At 41.9% G+C, this 22,075-nt stretch overlaps 1 protein-coding gene across 2 annotated transcripts in view; it reads left to right on the plus strand.

Moving 5' to 3' along the window:
* The window catches only part of LOC140489436 (branched-chain-amino-acid aminotransferase, cytosolic-like), a 70,275-nt gene that overhangs the window by 40,985 nt on the left and 7,215 nt on the right, over window positions 1-22,075 (plus strand). For both annotated transcript variants that reach the window (XM_072588991.1, XM_072588992.1), the window contains exons 5-9: window positions 6,438-6,557; window positions 7,407-7,570; window positions 12,638-12,780; window positions 13,284-13,369; window positions 15,166-15,306. In XM_072588991.1, coding sequence (XP_072445092.1) covers window positions 6,438-6,557; window positions 7,407-7,570; window positions 12,638-12,780; window positions 13,284-13,369; window positions 15,166-15,306 — 654 coding nt within the window. The remainder of the gene's footprint in view (window positions 1-6,437; window positions 6,558-7,406; window positions 7,571-12,637; window positions 12,781-13,283; window positions 13,370-15,165; window positions 15,307-22,075) is intronic.

Here is a 22,075-nt window from a genome sequence, read left to right on the forward strand (position 1 = left end):
AGGACCTGAACACCCAGATCCCTGTGAACATCAATTTTCCCCAGGACTTTATTATTTACTGTATAGTTCGTTCTTGAATTGGATCTTCCAAAATGCATCACCTCGCACTTGCCCAGATTGGACTCCACCTGCCATTTCTCTGCCCATCTCTCCAATCTATCTATATTCTGCTGTATTCTCTGACAGTCCCCTTCACTATCTGCTATTCCATTAATCTTGGTGGCAATTGATACCTTCCTCCAAAACATTTATGTATGTTACAAATAAAAGTGGTCCTGGCACGGGTCCCTGTGGAACACCACTGGTCACAGGTCTCCATTTGGAGAAACTCCCTTCCACTACTACTCTCTGTTTGCCCAGCCACTTCTATATCCATCTAGCTAGAACACCCTGGACCCCATGTGTCTTCATGTTCTCCATTAGCCGACCATGGGGAACTTTATCAAAACCTTACTAAAGTCCATGTATATGACATCTACACCCCTTCCACAATCAATTAACTTTGTCACCTTCTCAAAGAATTCTATTAGGTTTGTAATACATAACCTTCCCTGCACAAAACCATGTAGCTATCACTGATAAGCTCATTTTCTTCCAAATGGGAATAGATCCTATCCCTCTGTATCTGATCCAGCAGCTTCCCTATCACTGACGTCAGACTCACCAGTCTATAATTACCTGGAGTATCCCTGCTACCCTTCTTAAACAAGGGGACAACATTAGCAATTCATCAGTCCTCTGGGACCTCACCTGTTCAAGGATGTTGCAAAGATATCTGTTAAAGCCCCAGCTATTTCCACTCTCACTTCCCTCAGTAACCCAGGTCAAACCCATCCGAACATGGGGACTTGTCTACCTTAATGCATTTTAGAATACCCAACACTTTCTCCCTCCTTATGCCGACTTGACCTAGAGTACTCAAACATCTAACCTCAATATCTATCATGTCCCTCTCCTCAGTGAATACCAATGCAAAATACTCATTAAGAATCTCGCCCATTTTCTCTGGCTCCACGCATAACTTTCCTCCTTTGTCTTTGAGTGGGCCAACCCTTTCTCTAGTTACCCTTTTGCTCCTTATATATGAAAAAAAGGCTTTGGGATTTTCCTTAACCCTGTTTGCTCATGACTCTCATGACTCCTTTCAGTCCTCTTAATTATAGAGTCATAGAGATGTACCTCACGGAAACAGACCCTTCGGTTCAACCTGTCCATGCCAACCAGATATCCCAACCCAATCTAGTCCCACTGCCAGCACCCGGCCCATATCCCTCCAAACCCTCCTATTCATATACCCATCCAAATGCCTCTTAAATGTTGCAATTGTACCAGCCTCCACCACATCCTCTGGCAGCTCATTCCATACATGTATCACCTTCTGCGTGAAAAAGCTGCCCCTTAGGTCTCTTTTATATTTTTCCCCTCTCACCGTAAACCTATGGCCTCTAGTTCTGGACTCCCCGACCCCAGGGAAAAGACTTTGTCTGTTTATCCTATCCATGCCCCTCATAATTTTGTAAACCTCTATAACGTCACCCCTCAGCCTCCGACACTCCAGGGAAAACAGCCCCAGCCTGTTCAGCCTCTCCCTGTAGCTCAGATCCTCCAACCCTGGCAATATCCTTGTAAATCTTTTCCGAACCCTTTCAAGTTTCACAACATCTTTCCGATAGGAAGGAGACCAGAATTGCATGCAATGTTCCAACAGTGGCCTAACCAATGTCTTGTACAGCCGCAACATGACCTCCCAACTCCTGTACTCAATACTCTGACCAATAAAGGAAAGCATACCAAATGCCTTCCTCACTACCCTGTCTACCTGCCACTCCACTTTCAAGCAGCAATGAACCTGCACTCCAAGGTCTCTTTGTTCAGCAACACTCCCTAGAACCTTACCGTTAAGTGTATAAGTCCTGCTAAGATTTGCTTTCCCAAAATGCAGCACCTCGCATTTATCTGAATTAAACTCCATCTGCCACTTCTCAGCCCATCTGGTCCAGATCCTGTTGTAATCTGAGGTAACCCTCTTCGCTGTCCACTACACCTCCAATTTTGGTGTCATCTGCAAACTTACTAACTGTACCTCTTATGCTCACATCCAAATCATTTATGTAAATGACAAAAAGTAATGGACCCAGCACCGATCCTTGTGGCACTCCACTGGTCACAGGCCTCCAGTCTGAAAAACAACCCTCCACCGCCACCCTCTGTCTTCTACCTTTGAGCCAATTCTGTATCCAAATGGCTAGTTCTCCCTGTATTCCATGAGATCTAACCTTGCTAATCAGTGTCCCATGGGGAACCTTGTCGAATGCCTTACTGAAGTCCATATAGATCACATCTACTGCTCTGCCCTCATCAATCTTCTTTGTTACTTCTTCAAAAAACTCCCAAATCAGTCCTTGCCTTTCCAAATCCATGTACATCCTATCCCTCAGGATTCCCTCCAACAACTTGCCCACCACCGAGGTCAGGCTCACCGGTCTATAGTTCCCTGGCTTGTCTTTACCGCCCTTCTTAAACAGTGGCACCACGTTTGCCAACCTCCACATTCCTGATATTTTTCCAAAGCTTTGTCTTATTTTTTAATATTAATTCTAAATCTCACTTTCTATGGGACCAACACTCACTTTGATAATTCTTCATTAAATAACTATAGAAATTTTTACCATTTTGATTTATACTTTTGATTAGTTTTCCTTTTGTTTTTTTTTCCTTTATTTGTTGGTTATTCTTTATTGATTTTAAAATATCATCCAGTCTTCTGACGTAGCCCCCATCTCTGTACAACTATATGCTTTTTCTTTAGCGTTGAATCTGTATTTGACCTTTACTGGTTAACCACCTGGGTCTGTCCCTTGGGATTTTTCTTAGTTGTTGGAATGTATCTACTTGTGAATTCTGAAGTAGCCTCTTAAATATCTGCCACTCCATTGACTTTTCCTTGAACCAAATTTTGCAAATTAACTTTAGTCATCTTTCATGGCCTCACAATTATCCTTGTTTAAAGAGTGTGCTTTATCTATTCCTCTCTCCTTCAAACTGAATGTAAAATTCTGTCATACCATGGTTGCTATTATCAAGGAGTGTCTTCATTGTGAGTCACTAATTAATTCAACTCATTGCACAAAATCAGGTCTAGACCAGTCTGATCCCTGGTTGGTGCCAGTATATGCTGTTCTATGAAGCAATCCTGAAAACACTCTATGTGCTCCCATCTAGACTCCCTTTGCTTGCATGACTTTTCCATTTCATGCGGTAATTAAAATTGTCCATGATTATTACTGTGCCTTTCTGTGAAGACCTCAATATTTCTTTCTTTATAATCCAAATTACCATGTAGTTTCTATTAGGGAGGCCTGTACACCATTACCACAAATAACTTCTCACCAATAGTACGGTGGCTCAGTGGTTAACATTTCTGTCTCACAGCGCCAGGGACCACGGTTCAATTCCACTTCAAGCAATTGTCTGTGTGGAGTTTGCACACTCTCCCTGTGTCTGTGTGGGTTTCCTCCCAAAGTCCAAAGATGTGCAGGTTAAGTGGTTTGGCCATGCTAAATTGCCCATAGTGTCCAGAGATGTGCAGGCTAGATGGATTAGCTCTGGGCAATGCAGGGGTAGGAGGGATGGGATGCCCTTCAGAGGGACAGTGTGGACTTGAAAGGCTGAATGGCCTGCTTCCACACTTTGGGGATTCTCTGATTTGTTTTTTCTCATTTTTACACAAAATACATCCACACCATGGTTTCCTGAACTTAAATCATTCCTTTTGATTGTTTTAATGCTATTGTTAACTAACAGAGTGACACCTCCACCTTTTTCTAGTTTCCCGACATTCCTTCAAGATCCCAATCCATGTCAGTCTGCAGCTATGTCTCTGTAATAGCTATCAGTTCACACTTACTTATTTTTATTGTCAATCTCAGGTCACCTATTTTGTTTTGAATGTTATGTGCATTCATATAGAGCCTTTAGTTTTATTCCTTTGCTGTCTCTGTAAACTCTAGTCCTGTCTGTTAGTTTATTATTTGACTCAAGCTCTCTATCCCTTCCTGTCATGATCTGTTTATCATTTCCCATTCTAGTACCTTTCTGTCTTTGTCCTTGACTGTATTCTGATTTACCACATCTTCCCAAATTTTATCCTTTCCCAAATAGTGATGCGACTGAGTCAAAATGTAGAAATTATGCCCATTGATGCCCTGCCTTTTATTTTGGTGCCTGGATTCTCTCTCTGTCTCTCTCTCTCTCTATATATTTTTATATATTATATAGAGTTTGCTTCCTTTTCTCCTCCCCCCTTCCCCACAAACAAACCTGTAAAGTTCTGTCTAGTCCTGGGCTGTTATTCTGAACCCTGCCATCAGGTCTGCAACACTACCATCTGGATATCAGGAAACTGGAGCACCCGGAGGAAACCCACACAGATACAGGGAGAACATACAAACTCCACACAGACAGTTGCCCGAGGTTGGAATCGAACCCTGGTCCCTGGCTCTGTCAGACAGCAGTGCTGTTGCAGCTTAAATTCCACTACATTCTTTCTTAATCCCTCCTCTTAAGAAAAAGATGCAAGATGTTATGGGTAAAGTATTAGCATGGGTAGACAATTAGTTGACTAACAGGAAGCAAAGACTGGGGATAAATGAATGCTTTTCTGGTTGGCAATCAGTGATGAGTGGTGTACCTCAGGGATCAGTGTTGGGAGTGCAATTATTCACAGTTTATATCGATAATTTGATGTCTGGGACCACGTGTAGTGTGTCAAAGTTTGCTGATGAAACCAAGATGAGTGGTAGAGGACTGTGGAACTTGGCCTCCTTCACCGCCGCTCCCTCACCACCAGACGCCTGGAGGAAGAACGCCTCATCTTCCGCCTCAGAACACTTCAACCCCAGGGCATCAATGTGGACTTCAACAGTTTCCTCATTTCCCCTTCCCCCACCTCACCCTAGTTCCAAACTTCCAGCTCAGCACTGTCCCCATGACTTGTCCAGACTTGTCCTACCTGCCTATCTCCTTTTCCACCTATCCACTCCACCCTCTCCTCCCTGACCTATCACCTTCATCTCCTCCCCCACTCCCCCATTGTACTCTATGCTACTTCCTCCCCACCCCCACACTCCTCTAGCTTATCTCTCCACGCTTCAGGTTCACTGCCTTTATTCCTGATGAAGGGCTTTTGCCCGAAACGTCGATTTCGAAGCTCCTTGGATGCTGCCTGAACTGCTGTGCTCTTCCAGCACCACTAATCCAGACTGTGGAACTTTGCAGAGGAACATAGATGCTTTAAGTGAGTGAGCAAAGGTCTGGCAGATGGAGTTCTTATGTTCTTATGTTTCCCGTATCATTATGATTGGTCAGTTGGCTCAGCTCTCTGTAGAGCCTCAAACCTGTTGGATGGTTTCAAAAGCTGAGGTTCCTGTCCTCCTGCAGGGCGTCAAAGGGCATAATTTCTACATTTTGACTCAGTCGCATCTGCCTCACTTACAGTCACACTCTTCTGTGCATGAATGCTGACCAAATTAGACAACCCAACCCAACTGGTATGACTGCCTCCTGGTCCAAAGAATCTGGGTAACCTTACCCTTCTCTACAACATCGTATTGTCTGTGGGTCAGCATCTTGCTCGGACACTCTGAGCCAAAGCTGCTCAAACTGCAAACACTTGCCATAAATATGTTTACTCTAGATCTAGGTTGCATCCAGGAACTCTTCCATGCTGCACTTGTCATATGTTACCTGTCTTGCCATCCTTAATGTGGTACAAGTAACTACTTACAAGTCAATATAAAATTGAATAACATCAGTATCAGCAACCACCAGTTGCTATACTATGCTGAACCTTAAGCATAAAATAAACTTTAGTAACTTACCAGAAACTCGCTCACTAACCAGCTCCTCCTGTAGCAGAGTCGAATTAATTTCTGAGTTTGAAACAATTTAGAAAAAGCAAAACAACTGAACTCTCTTTAATGAGTTAAATGCCTCACTCCATTCCAATACATTTCTAAATCCACTCCAACTTATTACTTGCTAAATGTGACTGTTGATTTGCACCATTCAAAGTACATGCCACCATTTGCACACATTACTGCAGTACTAATGGCATATTCCATTGACAGTGTCACCATTCATGTGTAATATGAAACTAAGCCACACATTTGGCTGTTTGTCGGTTCCAGATCAAGTACATGCGTTGGAAGGAAAAGCTTCATTTATACTGTAATGACAATATATTTTCATTCTATTCTCAGAAACACACAGCAGCATGGTGTTCTCTTATCCAGCAGCATCTGTTCTTTCTCAGAATGCAGATTTCTAGTCTACTGCAATTGTCCATGTTGTTCCGAAATGATGCGATCTGTTGAGTTGCCCTCAGGAGTATAGAGGCTCTGCGTTGTCAGAATTTCTGAAGCTTATCTGTATTTTAGGGCTTTGACAAAGAAGAACTCATGGAGTGCATCCGAAAGCTCATTGAAGTTGACAGAGAATGGGTCCCATATTCTGACACAGCAAGTCTCTATATTCGGCCCACTTTCATTGGAACCGAGGTATGAAGCCTTTGTTTTTCATGTTTTAAGTTGGAGTATGTCTAGAGTATTGTTTAGTGGATTTGCTTGCCAGTGTTATGCTTGCACTGAAGGAGAAATCCTACAGAAACAAGTTCATCACAACTGATCATTCTTTAGATGCTTCTATGTCACATGATCTTCCTCCTGGTGACTGAAATCACAGATTATTCAATTTGTCAGAGGTGATTTGCCCAGCTGTCTTTGTGACAGTGCTGGTTCCACACTAGAGCTACCAACTTTAAACCCATTTTTCTCTTTTCTGTGCTCTGGATAATTTTATTCTTGATTTCCTTCCTGCCTTTAAAAGATTCCTTGCTTTTGGATATTTTTGAGCTCATTGTAAATATATTGCCCAAATCCTCCCAATCTCACTTACTACTTTCTGCCATGTGAAGTATCTCAGAGCACTTCAAGAAATGTACTGTACAAATCCAAACTATTGCTTGTCCATTTCCCTTTAAATAATTTTTATTGTTTAGCTTCAGTATCTGATTGTGGTAATACATTCCTTTGCTTTAAAATGCTTTTCTATAAACTTATCCCTTGTCCTTTTACAAGCCCTAATCTTGTTTCCATGTCACTTATTCACTCACCAGTGCTATATGTAATCACATTTTGTGTACTTTCTCAAATTCTGAACCTTCTCTATTACACAAATACACAGCTGATGTTTTAAGTCCCATTCCTGCTGTAGTGTATTTGGTCAGCAAGTTATTGATCTCCATTTGCAGGGGAAGTTTACACCAAGTAGTTCTCATTAAACATTTGTCATGAAGCTGCAATGAGTGGAGCATGCTTTCATATTTCCATATATACATTTTTTCCCAGCCTTCCCTTGGGGTGTCTCGAGCTAATCATGCCCTACTCTTTGTTATCATTGGGCCTGTTGGACCATATTTTGCCACAGGAAGTTTCAACCCTGTCTCATTGCTTGCTGATCCCAATTTTGTACGTGCTTGGAAAGGCGGCGTAGGTGACTGCAAAATGGGAGGGTAAGTAATGTTGAACAAATGAAGATGATTTTCAGATCAAATTTTTTTAAAAAACTTGTTTCGCACTCTATGATGGAGAAAACACCATGTTGTATATGGTCGAACAGGTAAGATGCACCTTAGTGAGGTCAGGACCTTACAGTTCCCAGATTTGATTTCCAGTCTATCCTCTAGTCAGCATTAACAATGATGGGCTCGGAAAAACACAAGGGCCCATTATTCAGATCTTACTGGATGGTTCTGTATTAGCATCAGATGAGCATTAGATTTGGTGGTATAGCATTTCCTCTCAGTTACCAACCCAGTAACTAAATTCCCATCAGCTACAATTTCTTATACAGCCAGTTATCTGAGTCTGCTTGCAGTTTTGCTGCAGTTCGTCACCAACTGTAGTGAGGATAATGTGACAGCAGTCAGAGGGGACAAACTAGGGCAGAACATTTTGAAAGTTATAATACAACCAGACAAAGTTAGCGTTGTTTTATGAAAGGGGACTCAGTGAACATTCTCTGAAGTGCTTTTAAAACCTTTCTTTAAATAAGGAAACTGAAATGAGCACACGAGCTCAGTTGCGGACTCAGCAATGCTCTTGATAACTGTAGCAAAGTATATATTGCCGTAAACAACAATGTTCCCTGTGCTTACTTTCTTATTCACTTGTACTGACATATTAACTTAGTGATTCATGTGCCAGGGCTCCCAGCTCCCTTTAAGCTCTACAATCCTCCTCGATTGAGGGATGACACTTTATTTGTCAAATTTTTCACCCATTCACTTTACCTATCTGTATCACTTTTCTGGCTCATTATGTCCACTCCATTTCCAGCCAATATTTGTGTCATCTCCAAATTTAGTAACCGCACATCAGTCCCTTCGTACATATTGAAATGGCTCATAAATCAGCACTGATCCCTGCGTCACTCTATTCCTTGCACCTTGGCAACTGAAACAAGATGAATTTATGCTTATTCTCTACTTCCTGTAAATTAATCAGTCCTGTATCTACTCTATTATATTATCTCCTAAAACATGAGCTCCTAGTTTACATAGAAAACTTTACAAAAATAATTTTCCATATTAACCAGTCCCCCCTCAATCCAAATTGTTTGTTACTTCAAAAAACTCCAAAAAGTCAGTCAAACAAAATTTTCCTTCACAAAACCATGTTGACATCAAGCCTTGAGATTTTCTAAACTCCTCACTTTGTCCTCAATGAAGGATTCTGGCATTTTCTGTATGTCAGATGTGGAGCTAACTGGCCTGTAGTTTCCTACTTGTTTTTTTTTAGTAAAAGAGTGGCACTCTCTAGTTTCCAACCTGACAAAATATTTCCAGAAGCTATGGAAATGTGAAAAATTGAAACCAATGCATGTACTATCTCATCAGCTGCTTCTCTTAAAACTCTAGGATGAGGCCCATTGGGACCAGAATACAAGAACAGAGATGTACTGCTAAGGCTGTATAAGGCTGTAGTCAGACCGCATCTCGAATATTGTGAGCAGTTCTGGGCTCAGTATTGAAGGAAGGATGTGCTGGCATTGGATGGGTTCCAAGGAGATTTACGAAAATGATCCCAGGGATGAAGACTGGTTGACGTGTGGTTGAGGACTCTGGGTCTGTACTGGATGGAGTTTACAAGCATGAGAGAGGATGACATTAAAACTTCGAGGCCCGGCTAGAGTGTATTTGGAGAAGATGTTTCCACCAGTAGGAGAGACTAAGACTGAGGACACGGCCTCAGAGTGAAGGGACAACCTTTTAGACTGAGATGAGGAGGAACTTCTTCAGCCAGAGGGTTGTGAATCAGTAGAGCCCATTGCTGCAGAAGACTGTGAAGGCCAAGTCATTTTATTTAAACCAGATGTAGATAGGATCTTGATTATTAAGGGGATCAAGGATTATAGGAAGAATGTTTGAGAATGGATTTAAGAAAAATATCAACTATGATCAAACAGCGGAACAGACTCGATGGGCCAAATGGCCTGCTCCTATTTGTGACGTGGCTTGTCAGATTTCAGTTCACATAATTTTTTCAGTTTTATTCTTCTGATAAATGTTTTAAATTCTTCCCTCCCTTTTAGTTCCTGATTCACAATTATTTCTAGGATATTATTTGTATGCTCTACAGTAAAGAGACAGAAAATATATGTTCAATTCATTTTTTTCATTTCCTTGTTTTCCATTATTATTCCCCAGACATGTTTTCTAGTAGACTAACGCTGTACTTACTCTTTTGCTTCGTTGGCCATGGATTTTTTCATGGAATCTTTCTTTCTCACTGGAAAGCATCTCCCCTGAGTCTTCTGAAAATTTTCCTGCAATGTGTGCACTTCATCTCTGGGGATCTACGCCATAACCTAATTTCTCAATTCACTTCAGTCAGCTCTGACTTCATGCCCTTGAAATTGCTCTTACTTAAGTTTAAAACACTAGTCTTCAATCCAGTATTCTCTTCCTCAAACTGAATGTGATATTCATCCATGTATGACACAGCTCCCTTCCCTTTCACTGTGAAATCATTAATCCTAACTCATTTCACATTACTAGATTCAGTATAGCCTACTCCCTGGTTGACTGTAGAATGAAAGTGTCCCAAAATAAAACTCAATTAGCTACCTGTGCCAATGTGATTTGTCTAATTTATATGAAGATTGAAAACACCCATGATTTTTTAATACTTTTCTTACAAGCCCCTACTATTTTTTCCTGTATGTGTCAATCTACAATGCTATTACTGTTACCATCCCAACATATACCTTCTGCATTGTATTGCTAATTTCTACCCAAATTGATTCTTCATCTAGATGACCCAAACTAAGATTACCTCTCTCTCTCTCTCTATTATGCAGTGTCATCTTTATTTAACAGAGATTCCCCTCCACTTTTCATAGCTCCAATCCTTAAATATGTACCTTGAACATTCACATCTCCATATTTGTTATCTAATAGTCTTGTCTCTCTAATGGCTATTGATCATACATATTTATTTCTATTTCTACAGTCAATTTGTATTTCTACATCAGTATTAGGAACAGAAATAGGTGTATAGCCCATTAAGCCTGCTCCACCATTTAATAAGATCATGGCAGATCTGTTTTAAACAGTATCTCTCGGTTTTGGACTCACCCACAAGAGAAAACATCTTCTCCACATCCACCTTTTCAAGACCATTCAGGATTAGATTCGATTAGATTAGATTACTTACAGTGTGGGAACAGGCCCTTCGGCCCAACAAGTCCACACCGACCCACCGAAGCGCAACCCACCCATTCCCCAACATTTACCCCTTTACCTAACACTATGGGCAATTTAGCATGACCAACTCACCTAACCTGCACATCTTTGGACTGTGGGAGGAAACCGGAGCACCCGGAGGAAACCCACGCAGACACAGGGAGAATGTGCAAACTCCACACAGTCAGTCGCCTGAGTCGGGAATTGAACCCAGGTCTCTGGCACTGTGAGGCAGCAGTGCTAACCACTGTGCCACCGTGCCGCCCTTGTACACTTCAATCAAATCACACCTCACTTTTTTAAACTCCAATGTATTTACATCCTCCCTTACAGAGACCAGAACTACACATATATTTAAGATAGGGTGGAGAACTGGGTCTGGGTGGGATGCTGTTTAGTGGGTTAGTGCAGACTCAATGGGTCGAACAGCCTGTCTCCGCACTTTACGGATTCTATGATTCTGTGCACTTAGGGATAGCCTCCTTAGTTCTGATGTTTTATTAATTTTGTAATCTCCAGCTTATCTGCTGGCGCACTGTTAAATTTACACTTTTTACCCCTTTTTGCCACGCTTTGATCCTTTCACTCTCTTATTGCTACCTTGCCTTATTTTCTCTATATAATTTACCATGTCTGCCCAAACCTGATCCTCATGGCCATTTAAAGCTCTCTCTATATCCTAGTTATATAACTTGCCAAAACACTGGTTCCAGCATAGTTCAGAAGAAATCAATCACAATATCGCAGTGATATAGTTCTTATATTCCCCAGTATTGGTGCTAGTGCCCCATACATCAAAATCTATTCATTCAGCATCAATCTTAACATTAGCGCAATTCAGAGAAAGTTTGTAAATTTAAGTTCTGGAATGAAAAGGATCTGTCAGTTTGTACCTATGCTCACTGGAGTTTAGAAAACGAGAGTTAATCTTCAAAAAATATATAAGCTGCTGAGGAGCTCAATAGGATAAATGCTAAGATGCTAATGTCTTGGTCCCAGTTTTAAAAACAAGAAGTTCTAGAACTTTTTGAATGCATTCTTGATTGACACACAGACATTGTTATCAAGGCTGGCATTTATTTCCTGCCCCTATTTACACTTGGACCGGCCAGAATTGAACTTGCTGTAATTGATCTCCAAAGTGGCCTAGAGAGCCAACTAAAAGTCAGCCTCATTACTGAAGTCATTTGGAAGTGCGACTGGGTGAGAACACCAGATTTCCTTCCTTAAAGAACATTAGTGAACCAGATGGATTTTTACAGCAATTGACAATGGCTACATGGTCATCATTAGACAAGCTTTTAATTCCCAATTCAAAAGGGTTATAGTTTCAAAATAAAGAGTTTCCTATTTGAAATGACAATGAATAGGAGTTTCTTCTTTCAGAGACGTTTTACCCTTTAGAATTGAGTCCCCAGAGAGCAGTGGAAGTTGACCCATTGAATATATTTCAGGTTGAGTCAGACAGACAGTGAAATACAAAAGAGCCAGAGTTTATAAGGGCATAGACAGGAAAATGGACTGAAGGGCACAGTCAGATCAGCCAAGATGATATTGAATGGTAGAGCAGGTTTGAGGGGCTGAATGGTTCACTTCTCTGATTTCTTTGTTCAGGAGTAAATAGTTAATCTTAATGGTTAAGGTGATTAAATTATTATTATTCTGATTTTGGAGACTGCCATTTGTTGAGTGATATTTCAGTGCAGATGTAACAACCAAATCCATTCCCAGTCTTAGCCTCTTGCATTTTATGTTCTTAACATTTTGAAATATTTCCTCACTTGAAGGTGTGAACATCTAACAGAATTTTCTTCTCATTTCCTTGCTGCCTAGAAATTATGGTCCAACGATATATGTTCAGAATGAGGCCCAGAAACAAGGCTGTCAGCAAGTGCTGTGGCTCTACGGAGACAAGCATGAGCTGACAGAAGTGGGAACTATGAACATCTTCATTTATTGGAAGAATGAGCAAGGCGGTAGGTGACGTGGTGACATGGTAATTCCAACTCCTCATTCACCGTGCTGGTACTGACATGTTAAAATGCGTTATGATTCCCGATTCTACTAACGGTAAAACTGCATGATTTACATTTTCACACTTCTGAAAGCCCAAGCTTGACATCATCCAATGTTAGTTCGTGATTCTCTCCATCTTTTTGTGTTATTATCAGCTGTCCTACTCAATGGCTCTTGACTTTTAATCTGTGTTTCTCAATAATGACCAACAGATTGCAAATTTTAAGTAGAGAGAGGGATTTCGAAGCTACTTGGAAGCTGCCTGAACTGCTGTGCTCTTCCAGCACCAGAATGCAAATTTTAAGTGTAGTGTTAGCCCATGAAAGTTCCCTAGTTTTAAACACGCAGTAAAATTATGGTCAGTGAGATCTCTTTAGCTATCAGTCACACTTGTTCAGTGATTTTTTTGGGCAGTAAATTTAATTTTCTAGTTTGTTAAAGGATTCTACATTTCTGTCCTCAGAGGTAGAGTTGCTCACTCCTCCACTGGATGGTACAATCCTCCCAGGAGTCACAAGGCAGAGTTTGTTGGACTTGGCTCATCAGTGGGTAAGTTGGTTTTCTGGGAACTGGTCTTTATTTGATATTCTCTTCTATGAATATGAAATACTTTACCAGTAGCCACTGTCCTTCATAACTGAGCCACAGGCTTATGTTCTGGGGTCATTGGTTTAAATCCCACGTCAGAAACTGATGGATTTTATATTCAGTTTATAAATCTGGAATTGAAGCTAGTCTTGGTAGTGGCAATCATAAAACTATCATAATTTGCTTTTAAGTCCCATCTGGTTCAAAATATTCTGCTCTTACCTAGTCTAATTTACATGTGACTCCAGACTGACATCAATATGGTTGAATCTTAAATGTCCTCAAATTGACCCAGCAAGCTGCTCATTTCAAAGCGGTGAGTGTCAAGTACTGGTCTTGCCAACGACATCAACATCCGATAGCAGATTATTTGTTTTAAAAGTACATCCGTTTGCAAATAGCATGAGATCCTATTGCTGATTTTAGTTTATTGCTCTCTTAATTTAGATTGCTTCCTGTCTTTCTGAATGTGTGACAGGCTGCTGAGAAATGACATTAGGCAGCAGAGTGCCCACATGTTCCCAGCCAACTTCAAAATGTCAATGGGACGGGTGGGCAGTGTTTGGAACCAACTGGATCTTGTTGACTATGAGGTCCTTGATTGAGGTTGTTAACCTGGGCCTATCAGGAAGCCCTGGCTGACCAATATTATCAGGGGATCACCCCTGCCTGGACAGAATTTCACACTGGCTTCAACGTCCCGTACTTCCCACGGGAGCATGTGCCCAACAACCTGAGCTGCCTCTGGAATCTGGGTTGTATGTCTTTCAGGGAGAGGAAATGGCAATTCCCGTACAGAGTACTGCTGCACACTGTCCACCTCTTCTCCCTCATCCACCAGATCTGGTGCGTTTCTCCAGCACTTTGTTTTATATTATATAACAGAGTCCTTTTCTCCTTTTGAAAGGCAAACTGAAAAATAACATTTGAGACCTATGGTCTGGTTTATTTTACATGAGCTATGAGAATGAAGAGTAAGCAGTTGCGAAGAAAATTGGCAATTTAAAAAATGGTAATAATTAACTCCCCAGATCAGCATTATTGGACTAAGCAACACTGACTTGTAAACCACGTTCCTCTGAATCTTCAGTGTTTGAAATTAACAGTTGCTGCACGTTTCCCTGTTGGTGAGAGGAATCCAAAACCCTCAGTTTCAGTCGTTCCCTCTGCTCCTGCCAATGAGCAGCAAATAATCATTTTTGGGACAGAGCTTAAACTAAGGAGGCTTCACTTTTCTAATCCAAGATACAAATTTGTACTTTTTTTTATTTGGGGATGTTGCTGACAAGTTCATCAGCTGCCCATCCCCAGCTGACCTGACAGAATAGTGATGGGTCTTCTCCAGGAATTACAGTTATGTTATGTAACACGGAGAAAGTGAGGACTGCAGATGCTGGAGATCAGAGCTGAAAATGTGTTGCTGGAAAAGCACAGCAGGTCAGGCAGCATCCAAGGAGCAGGAGATTCGACGTTTCGGGCACGAGCCCTTCTTCAGGAATGAGGAAAGTGTGCGCACTTGGCACACTTTCCTCATTCCTGAAGAAGGGCTCATGCCCGAAACGTCGATTCTCCTGCTCCTTGGATGCTGCCTGACCTGCTGTGCTTTTCCAGCAACACATTTTCAGCTGTTATGTAACACGGTCATGTTATGTGGAAAACTGCAGGGTGTTCACATTGAGGAACATGCATTTAGGTTAAAAGAAGTCAAGAACTAGCTTGTGGTTCCAGCTTCATTAAGCTCTTGTCTTTATTTCCAGGGGGAGTTTAAAGTTTTGGAACGAGGGATAACAATGGCTGAACTGATCAAAGGGCTGCAGGAGAATCGAGTTGCCGAGGTTTTCGGTGCTGGTACAGCCTGTGTTGTGTGTCCAGTGAATCGAATCTTGTACCGTGGTCAGGTGGGTCCTCTCAGAATCATAGAATCAGACAAAATGAAAATACAATAAAATGATCAGGAAGTAGAACTGTAGAAGGCATTTCATGGAGTAACAAACACCACCTGTCACATAAGAACATAAGAAATAGGAACAGGAGCAGGAGGAGGCCGTCTGTCTGCTCGGGCGTCCTCTGCCATTCAATAAGATCAGTGCTGATTTTTTTGTGCATTCAGCTCCATGTACCCACCCATTCACCATAACTATTACTTCCTTTCCTGTTCAAAAATCTATCTACCTTTGCCTTAAAAGCATTTAATGAGGTAGCCTCAAGTGTTTCCCTGGGCAGGGAGTTGCACAGATTCACAACCCTCTGGGTGAAAATCTTCCTTCTCAGCTCATCTCTAAATCTGCTGTCCCTTATTTTGAGGCTATGCCCCTAGTTTTAGTTTTGCCTGCCTGTGGGAACAACCTCCCTGCTTCTATTATTACTTTCATTATTTTATATATTTCTATAAGATTCATTCTTCTAAATTCCAATGGATATAATACCAATCTCCTCAGTCTCTCCTCATAAACCAACTCCAGAATCAACCTGGTGAACCTCCTTTAGTGCCAATATATCTTTCTCAAGTGAGGAGGCCAAAACTACATACATTACTCCAGGAGTGGCCTTACCAGCACCCTATACAGCTGCAGTGTAACTTCCCTGTTTTTGAACTTCACCCCTCTAGCAATAAAGGACAAAATTCCATTTGCCCCCTTTATTTCCTGCAAGCCAACTTTTTGTGAATGATGCACAAGGACACGAAGGTCCCTCTGCACAGCAGCATGCTGCAATTTTTCACCATTTAAATAATAGTCCATTTTGCTGTTATCCTGACCAAAATGGATGACCTCACATTTACCAACATTGTACTCCATCTGCCAGGCCCTTGCCCACTCACTTAAGCTGTCTGTATCCCTCTGCCGATTTTCAGTGTCCTCTGCAGACTTTGAGACACCACACTTGGTCCCCGACTCCAAATTATCGATGGAAATTATAAACAATTGCAATCCCAACACTGATCCTTGAGATACACCATTAGTGCCAACCAGAAAAGTACCCATTTATCCCCACTCTTTCCTTTCTGTTAGTTAACCGATCTTTTATCCATGCTAATACATTATCCTTAACGCTGTGTGCCTTTATCTTATGCAGCAGCCTTTTGTGCGCCACCTTGTTGAATGCCTTCTGGAAATCCAGATGCACCCACATCCATCATTTCCCCATTGACTACCATGCTCGTAATGTTCTCAAAGAATTCCAGTAAATTAGCTAAACATGACTTGCCTTTCATGAACCCCTGCTGCGTCTGTCTGCTAAGACAGTTTCTATCCAGATGTCTCACTGTTTCTTGATAGATTCAAGCAATTTCCCCGCTACAGAAATTAAACTAATAGGCCTACAGTTACCTGCCTTTTGTCTATCTCTTTTTTTAAACAGTGGCGTCACACTTGCTGTTTTCCGATCTACTGGAACTGTTCCAGATTCCAGCAAATTTTGGGAAATTAGCATGAGTGTATTTACTATTTCTCTGCACCATCCCTTTTAGTATCCTGGGATGCATTCCATCAGGGCCAGGAAACCTGTCTGCTTTTAGCCCCATTAGCTTGCCCAACACTATCTGTTTAGTAATAATGATCATTTCTTGGTCCTCAACTGCGATAGCCTCCTTGTCACCAATTATTGCCGTGTTATTTGTGTCATTCACTGTGAAGACCCATACAAAGTACCTGTCAACGCCTTGGCCATTTCCTCGTTTCCCATCATTAAACCCCCCTTCTTGTGCTCTAAACGACCAGTGTTTACCTTAACCAGTCTTTTTAATTTAATATATTTGGAGAAACGTTTGCTGTCTGATTTTATATTCTGAGCTAGTTTACTCTCATAATCTATCTTACCTTTATAGATTTTTTGAGGCTTTCTTTTGACCTTTAAAGATTTCCCAATCCCCTAGTTTCCCAGTAATCTTTGCCACTTTATATGCATTAGCTTTCAATTTGATACCCTCCTTTATTTCCGTAGTTATCCATGGCCGATTATCCCTTTTCCTACAGTCCTTCCTTTTCACTGGTATATAGTTTTGCTGAGCACTGTGAAAAATCACTTTGCCAGTTCTCTACTGTTCCTCAAGTGTCCCACCCAGTCTACTTTAGCCAACTCCTCCCTCATCCCGTTGTAGTTTCCTTTGTTAAAGCACAAGACACTGGTATTAGATTTTACCTTCTCAGCCTCCATCTGTATTTTAAATTCAAACCCATACTGTGATTGCTCCTTCCAAGAGGATCCCTAACTATGAGGACATTAAGTATTCCTGTCTCATTACACAGGACCAGATCTAGGAAAGCTTGTTTCCTCGTCAGTTCCATTTCATACTGTTCAAAAAAATACCGTGGATTCTTCCTATGAACGCCTCGTCAAGGCTACATTGACCAACTTGGTTTGACCAATCAATGTGTAGATTAAAATCCCCATGATAATTGCAGTACCATTTTTACATGCATCAGTAATTACTTTGTTTATTGCCAGCCCCGTGATGTTGTCATTTGATGGCCTACAGACCACACCTATCAGTGACTTTTCCCCCATACTATTTCTTGTTTCCACCCACATTAATTCAACTTTTTTCTCTGTGAAATCTAAAGCATGTCTTCAAAGTTTGTGAGAAGATGTCTCGCTACCACCCTTAAATATCAGAGCTACGCCACCTCACTCTCCATCATGTCTGTCTTTCCAATATTTTGATACCCCTGGATATTGAACTCCGAGTCATGATCATCCTGCAACTATGACTCTGCCTTGGCCACGAAATCATACCCATTCATGATGATTTGTGCCGTCAACTCGTTTACCTTGTTTCGAATTCTGCGAGCATTCAGGTAAAGTGTTCTTATGCTAGATTTATACCTTCTTGTGAATCCTGATACTTTCACCAGAAGAATCTTTGTTTTTAGATATTCTCTCTTTTTCTGTCACAACCCGGTTTCCAACTTACCTTAGTGCTACACTGCTCAGCTGCTTCCTGCTTTTTATTTACCATCTTGATCCTCTTTATCCTCAAGCCCTCACCACTCCAGCTAACTCAGAGCCTCTCCTTAGGTTCCCATTTCCCTGCCAAACGAGTTTAAAGTCACAAGAATATTGGTCCGGTCACTGTTTGGGTGAAGACTGGTTCATGAAAGGAAGCTCATGTTTAACTAAGCCACTAGAATTTTATGAAGATATTACGAGCACAGAGGAAAACGGGCACCCAGTAGACGTGGTGTATCTAGATTTCCAAAAGGCATTTGACAAGGTGCCACACCAAAGGCTGCCGCATAAGATATGAAGATATTACGAGCACAGAGGAAAACGGGCACCCAGTAGACGTGGTGTATCTAGATTTCCAAAAGGCATTTGACAAGGTGCCACACCAAAGGCTGCCGCACAAGGCATTATGGGTAATGTATTAGCATGGATAGAGGATTGGTTAACAGGAGGCAAAGAGTGGGGATAAATTAGTGCTTTTCTAGTTGGCGATTAGTGGCTAATGCCTTAGGGATCAATGTCGGGACCACAATTATTCCCAATTTACATAGATGATTTGGAGTTGGGAACCACGTATAGTGTGTCAAAGTTTATAGGTGACACGAAGATGAGGGTAGAGCAAAGTGTGCAGTAGACTGTGAAACTTTACAAAGGGTTAATGGATATCTTAAGTGAGTAGGCAAAGTTCTGTCAGATGGAGTACAATGTTAATAGAGTCATGGAGCCATAGAGATGTACAGCATGGAAACAGACTCTTCAGTCCACATCGACCAAATATCCCAACCCAATCTTGTCCCACCTGCCAGCACCCGGCCCATATCCCTCCAAACCCTTCCTATTCATGTACCCATCCAAATCCCTCTTAAATGTTGCAATTGTACCAGCCTCCACCACATCCTCTGGCAGCTCATTCCATACACGTACCACCCTCTGCGTGAAAATGTTGCCCCTTAGGTCTCTTTTATATCTTTCCCCTCTCACCCTAAACCTATGCCCTCTAATTCTGGACTCCCCAATCCCAGGGAAAATACTTTGTCTATTTATCCTATCTATGCCCCTCATAATTTTGTAAACCTCTATAAGGTCACCCCTCAGCCTCCGACGCTCCAGGGAAAATGGCCCCAGCTTGTCCAGTCTCTCCTTATAGCTCAAATCCTCCAACCCTGGAAACATCCTTGTAAATCTTTTCTGAACCCTTTCAAGTTTCACAACATCTTTCTGAGAGGAGACCAGAATTGCACGCAATATTCCAACAGTAGCCTAACCAATGTCCTGTGCAGCTGCAACACGACCTCCCAACGTCTGTACTCAATACTCTGACTAATAAAGGAAAGCATACCAAATGCCTTCTTCACTATCCTATCTACCTGTGACTCCACTTTCAAGCAACTATGAACCTGCACTCCAAGGTCTCTTTGTTCAGCAATAAATGCGAAGTCATCAATTTCAGTAGGAATAACATTAAAAAGGACTATTATTTGAACGGTAAAAAGATGCAGCATGCTACTCTGCAGAGGGACCTGGGTGTCTTGTGCATGAATCACAGAAGGTTGGTCTACAGGTACAAGTAGTAATTTGGAAGGCAGTTGGAATATTATCCTTCATTGCTAAAGGGATTGAGTTTAAAAGCAGGGAGGTTATGTTGCAGCTGTACAAGGTGCTGGTAAGTCCACACCAAGAATACTGCGTGCAGTTTTGGTCTCCTTACTTGAGAAAGGAATAGATAAGATAGAGGTAGAGTGGATGTTTCCACTGGTGGTGAAACTAGGACAAGAGGGCATAGCCTCAAAATTAGGGGGAGCAGATTTAGGATGGAATTGAGAAGAAACCTTTCACCCAGAGGGTTGTGAATCTGTGGAATTCCCTGCCCAGTGAAGTAGCTGAGGTTCCTCAGTAAATGTTTGTAAAGCTAAGATAGATAATTTTTTGAACAGTAAAGGAATTAAGAGTTATGGTGAGAGAGTGAGTGAATGGAGCTGAGAGCACAAAATGATCAGCCATGACCTTATTGAATGGGTGAGTGGGTTTGAAGGGCCAGATGGCCTCCTCCTGCTCCTAGTGCTTATGTTCTTATGACCATCTCTCTTGAACAAGTCCCACTTTCCACTGAAATGGTCCCAGTTATTCAGTCATCTAAAGCCCTCCCTTCTACACCACTCCCTCATCACATACTAAACTGTCTAAGCTGCCAGTTCCTGGCCTCACTAACATGTGGCACAGGTAGTAATGCGGAGATTGCTATCTTTGAGGACCTGGCTTTCAATCTGACTCTGAACTCCCTAAATTTAGCCTTTATGACCTCATCTCTCTCCTTACCTATGTTGTTGGTACCAATGTGTACCATGGCCATTGGTTCGTACCCCCCACCCACCCACCAAAAGCACTGCACTTGTTTAGTCACCAGCAGGACCTTTGCACAAGGGAGGGACCCACCGTCCTGTTGTCACTCAAGTGGCTGCAGAAGTGCATTTCTGTTCTCCTAATGATTGAGTCCCCTATTCCTACAGTTCTACCCACCTTTTTTCCCCAGTCTGTGCAGCTGACTGACCCGTGGTGCTGTGGGCTTTGCTTTGGCTGGATTTACCTGAGGCATTATCACTGTCGCCAGAACTCAGCAGAGAGTACCGGTTGGCTGTTGGGATGGCCTTAGGGGACTCTTACCCTACCTACCTCACCTCGTGCTTGTGTGTGATTGCCACCCATTATCCTCTGCACCTTCAACTCTGTGGGGTGACCACCACCTTAAATGCACTAACTCTCATTCTCCTGGATGCTCCTTAGTGCTTCCAGACTTTGCTGAAGCTCTGTAATCCGTTGCTCGATTTGGAGGTACTGATAGTATCTCCTGCATGTGTTGCTTGCCAATGTAATCAGCAAATCAGAACTCCCAAACATTATGGTAGAGCATGCCGCTTGAAAGAGCTGGCCTGCTATCCCTTTAATTAACCCAAAAATAAGCCACTAAACAAAAACTAAATCAAATTTTCACTAATGCACACTAACAGATAACCAGAAAGTACAGTAATTCCAACAGGTTATTTGATTACAGTAAGAAAATTAAAGGGTTATACTTACCCCTCAAACAGCCAATCACTTACGGTGTGTCACTCTGGGATCCTGTGCACCTTCTCACCAGAAACTGTTTAGCCCTTTGCCCGTTCCTGAATCTCCACCCTCCGACTGCTCCCAGCTCCAAAGAACAGCTAACTAAGATCATAAAGGATTCTAATTCAAATCTGACCATTGTTTCAGGGATTCCAGAAACCAAATAATCAATATTGGCCCAAACAATATCCCAACCAGCATCAGTTCAACTCAAGAGATTTGCAGCAACAGCTTGACTTTGTTTTAATACTTCGTTAATCTTCTTTTTCAACAGGGTGATAACTCTCAGCATGCTTCTTCCACAGGAACTGCTGGTTGCCATAGTGCACTTACCGTCATCAATTAGGAAACCATTCACTCCGGTCCCTCCCCACCCCTAACATTTCCATCCAGCCTCGTCTACAGTGTGTAAAGGCTAATATCATTGTAACATCATCTCATGTTTTATGGGGATTCAGAAGCCCTCCTTTTTTTCAAGTTCCTCCCTCCTCTGCTGAATGCACCTGACTCCTCACTAAAGCTGTCTTCCATTTTTGCTTGTATCCCTTAAAATAACATTTGAGAGCAATGGCCTGGTTTATTTTACAAGAGCTGTGGGAGTGAAGAATACGCAGTTTC

This window comes from Chiloscyllium punctatum, chromosome 18, assembly GCF_047496795.1.
Source record: "Chiloscyllium punctatum isolate Juve2018m chromosome 18, sChiPun1.3, whole genome shotgun sequence".
Taxonomy (NCBI): Eukaryota; Metazoa; Chordata; class Chondrichthyes; order Orectolobiformes; family Hemiscylliidae; genus Chiloscyllium; species Chiloscyllium punctatum.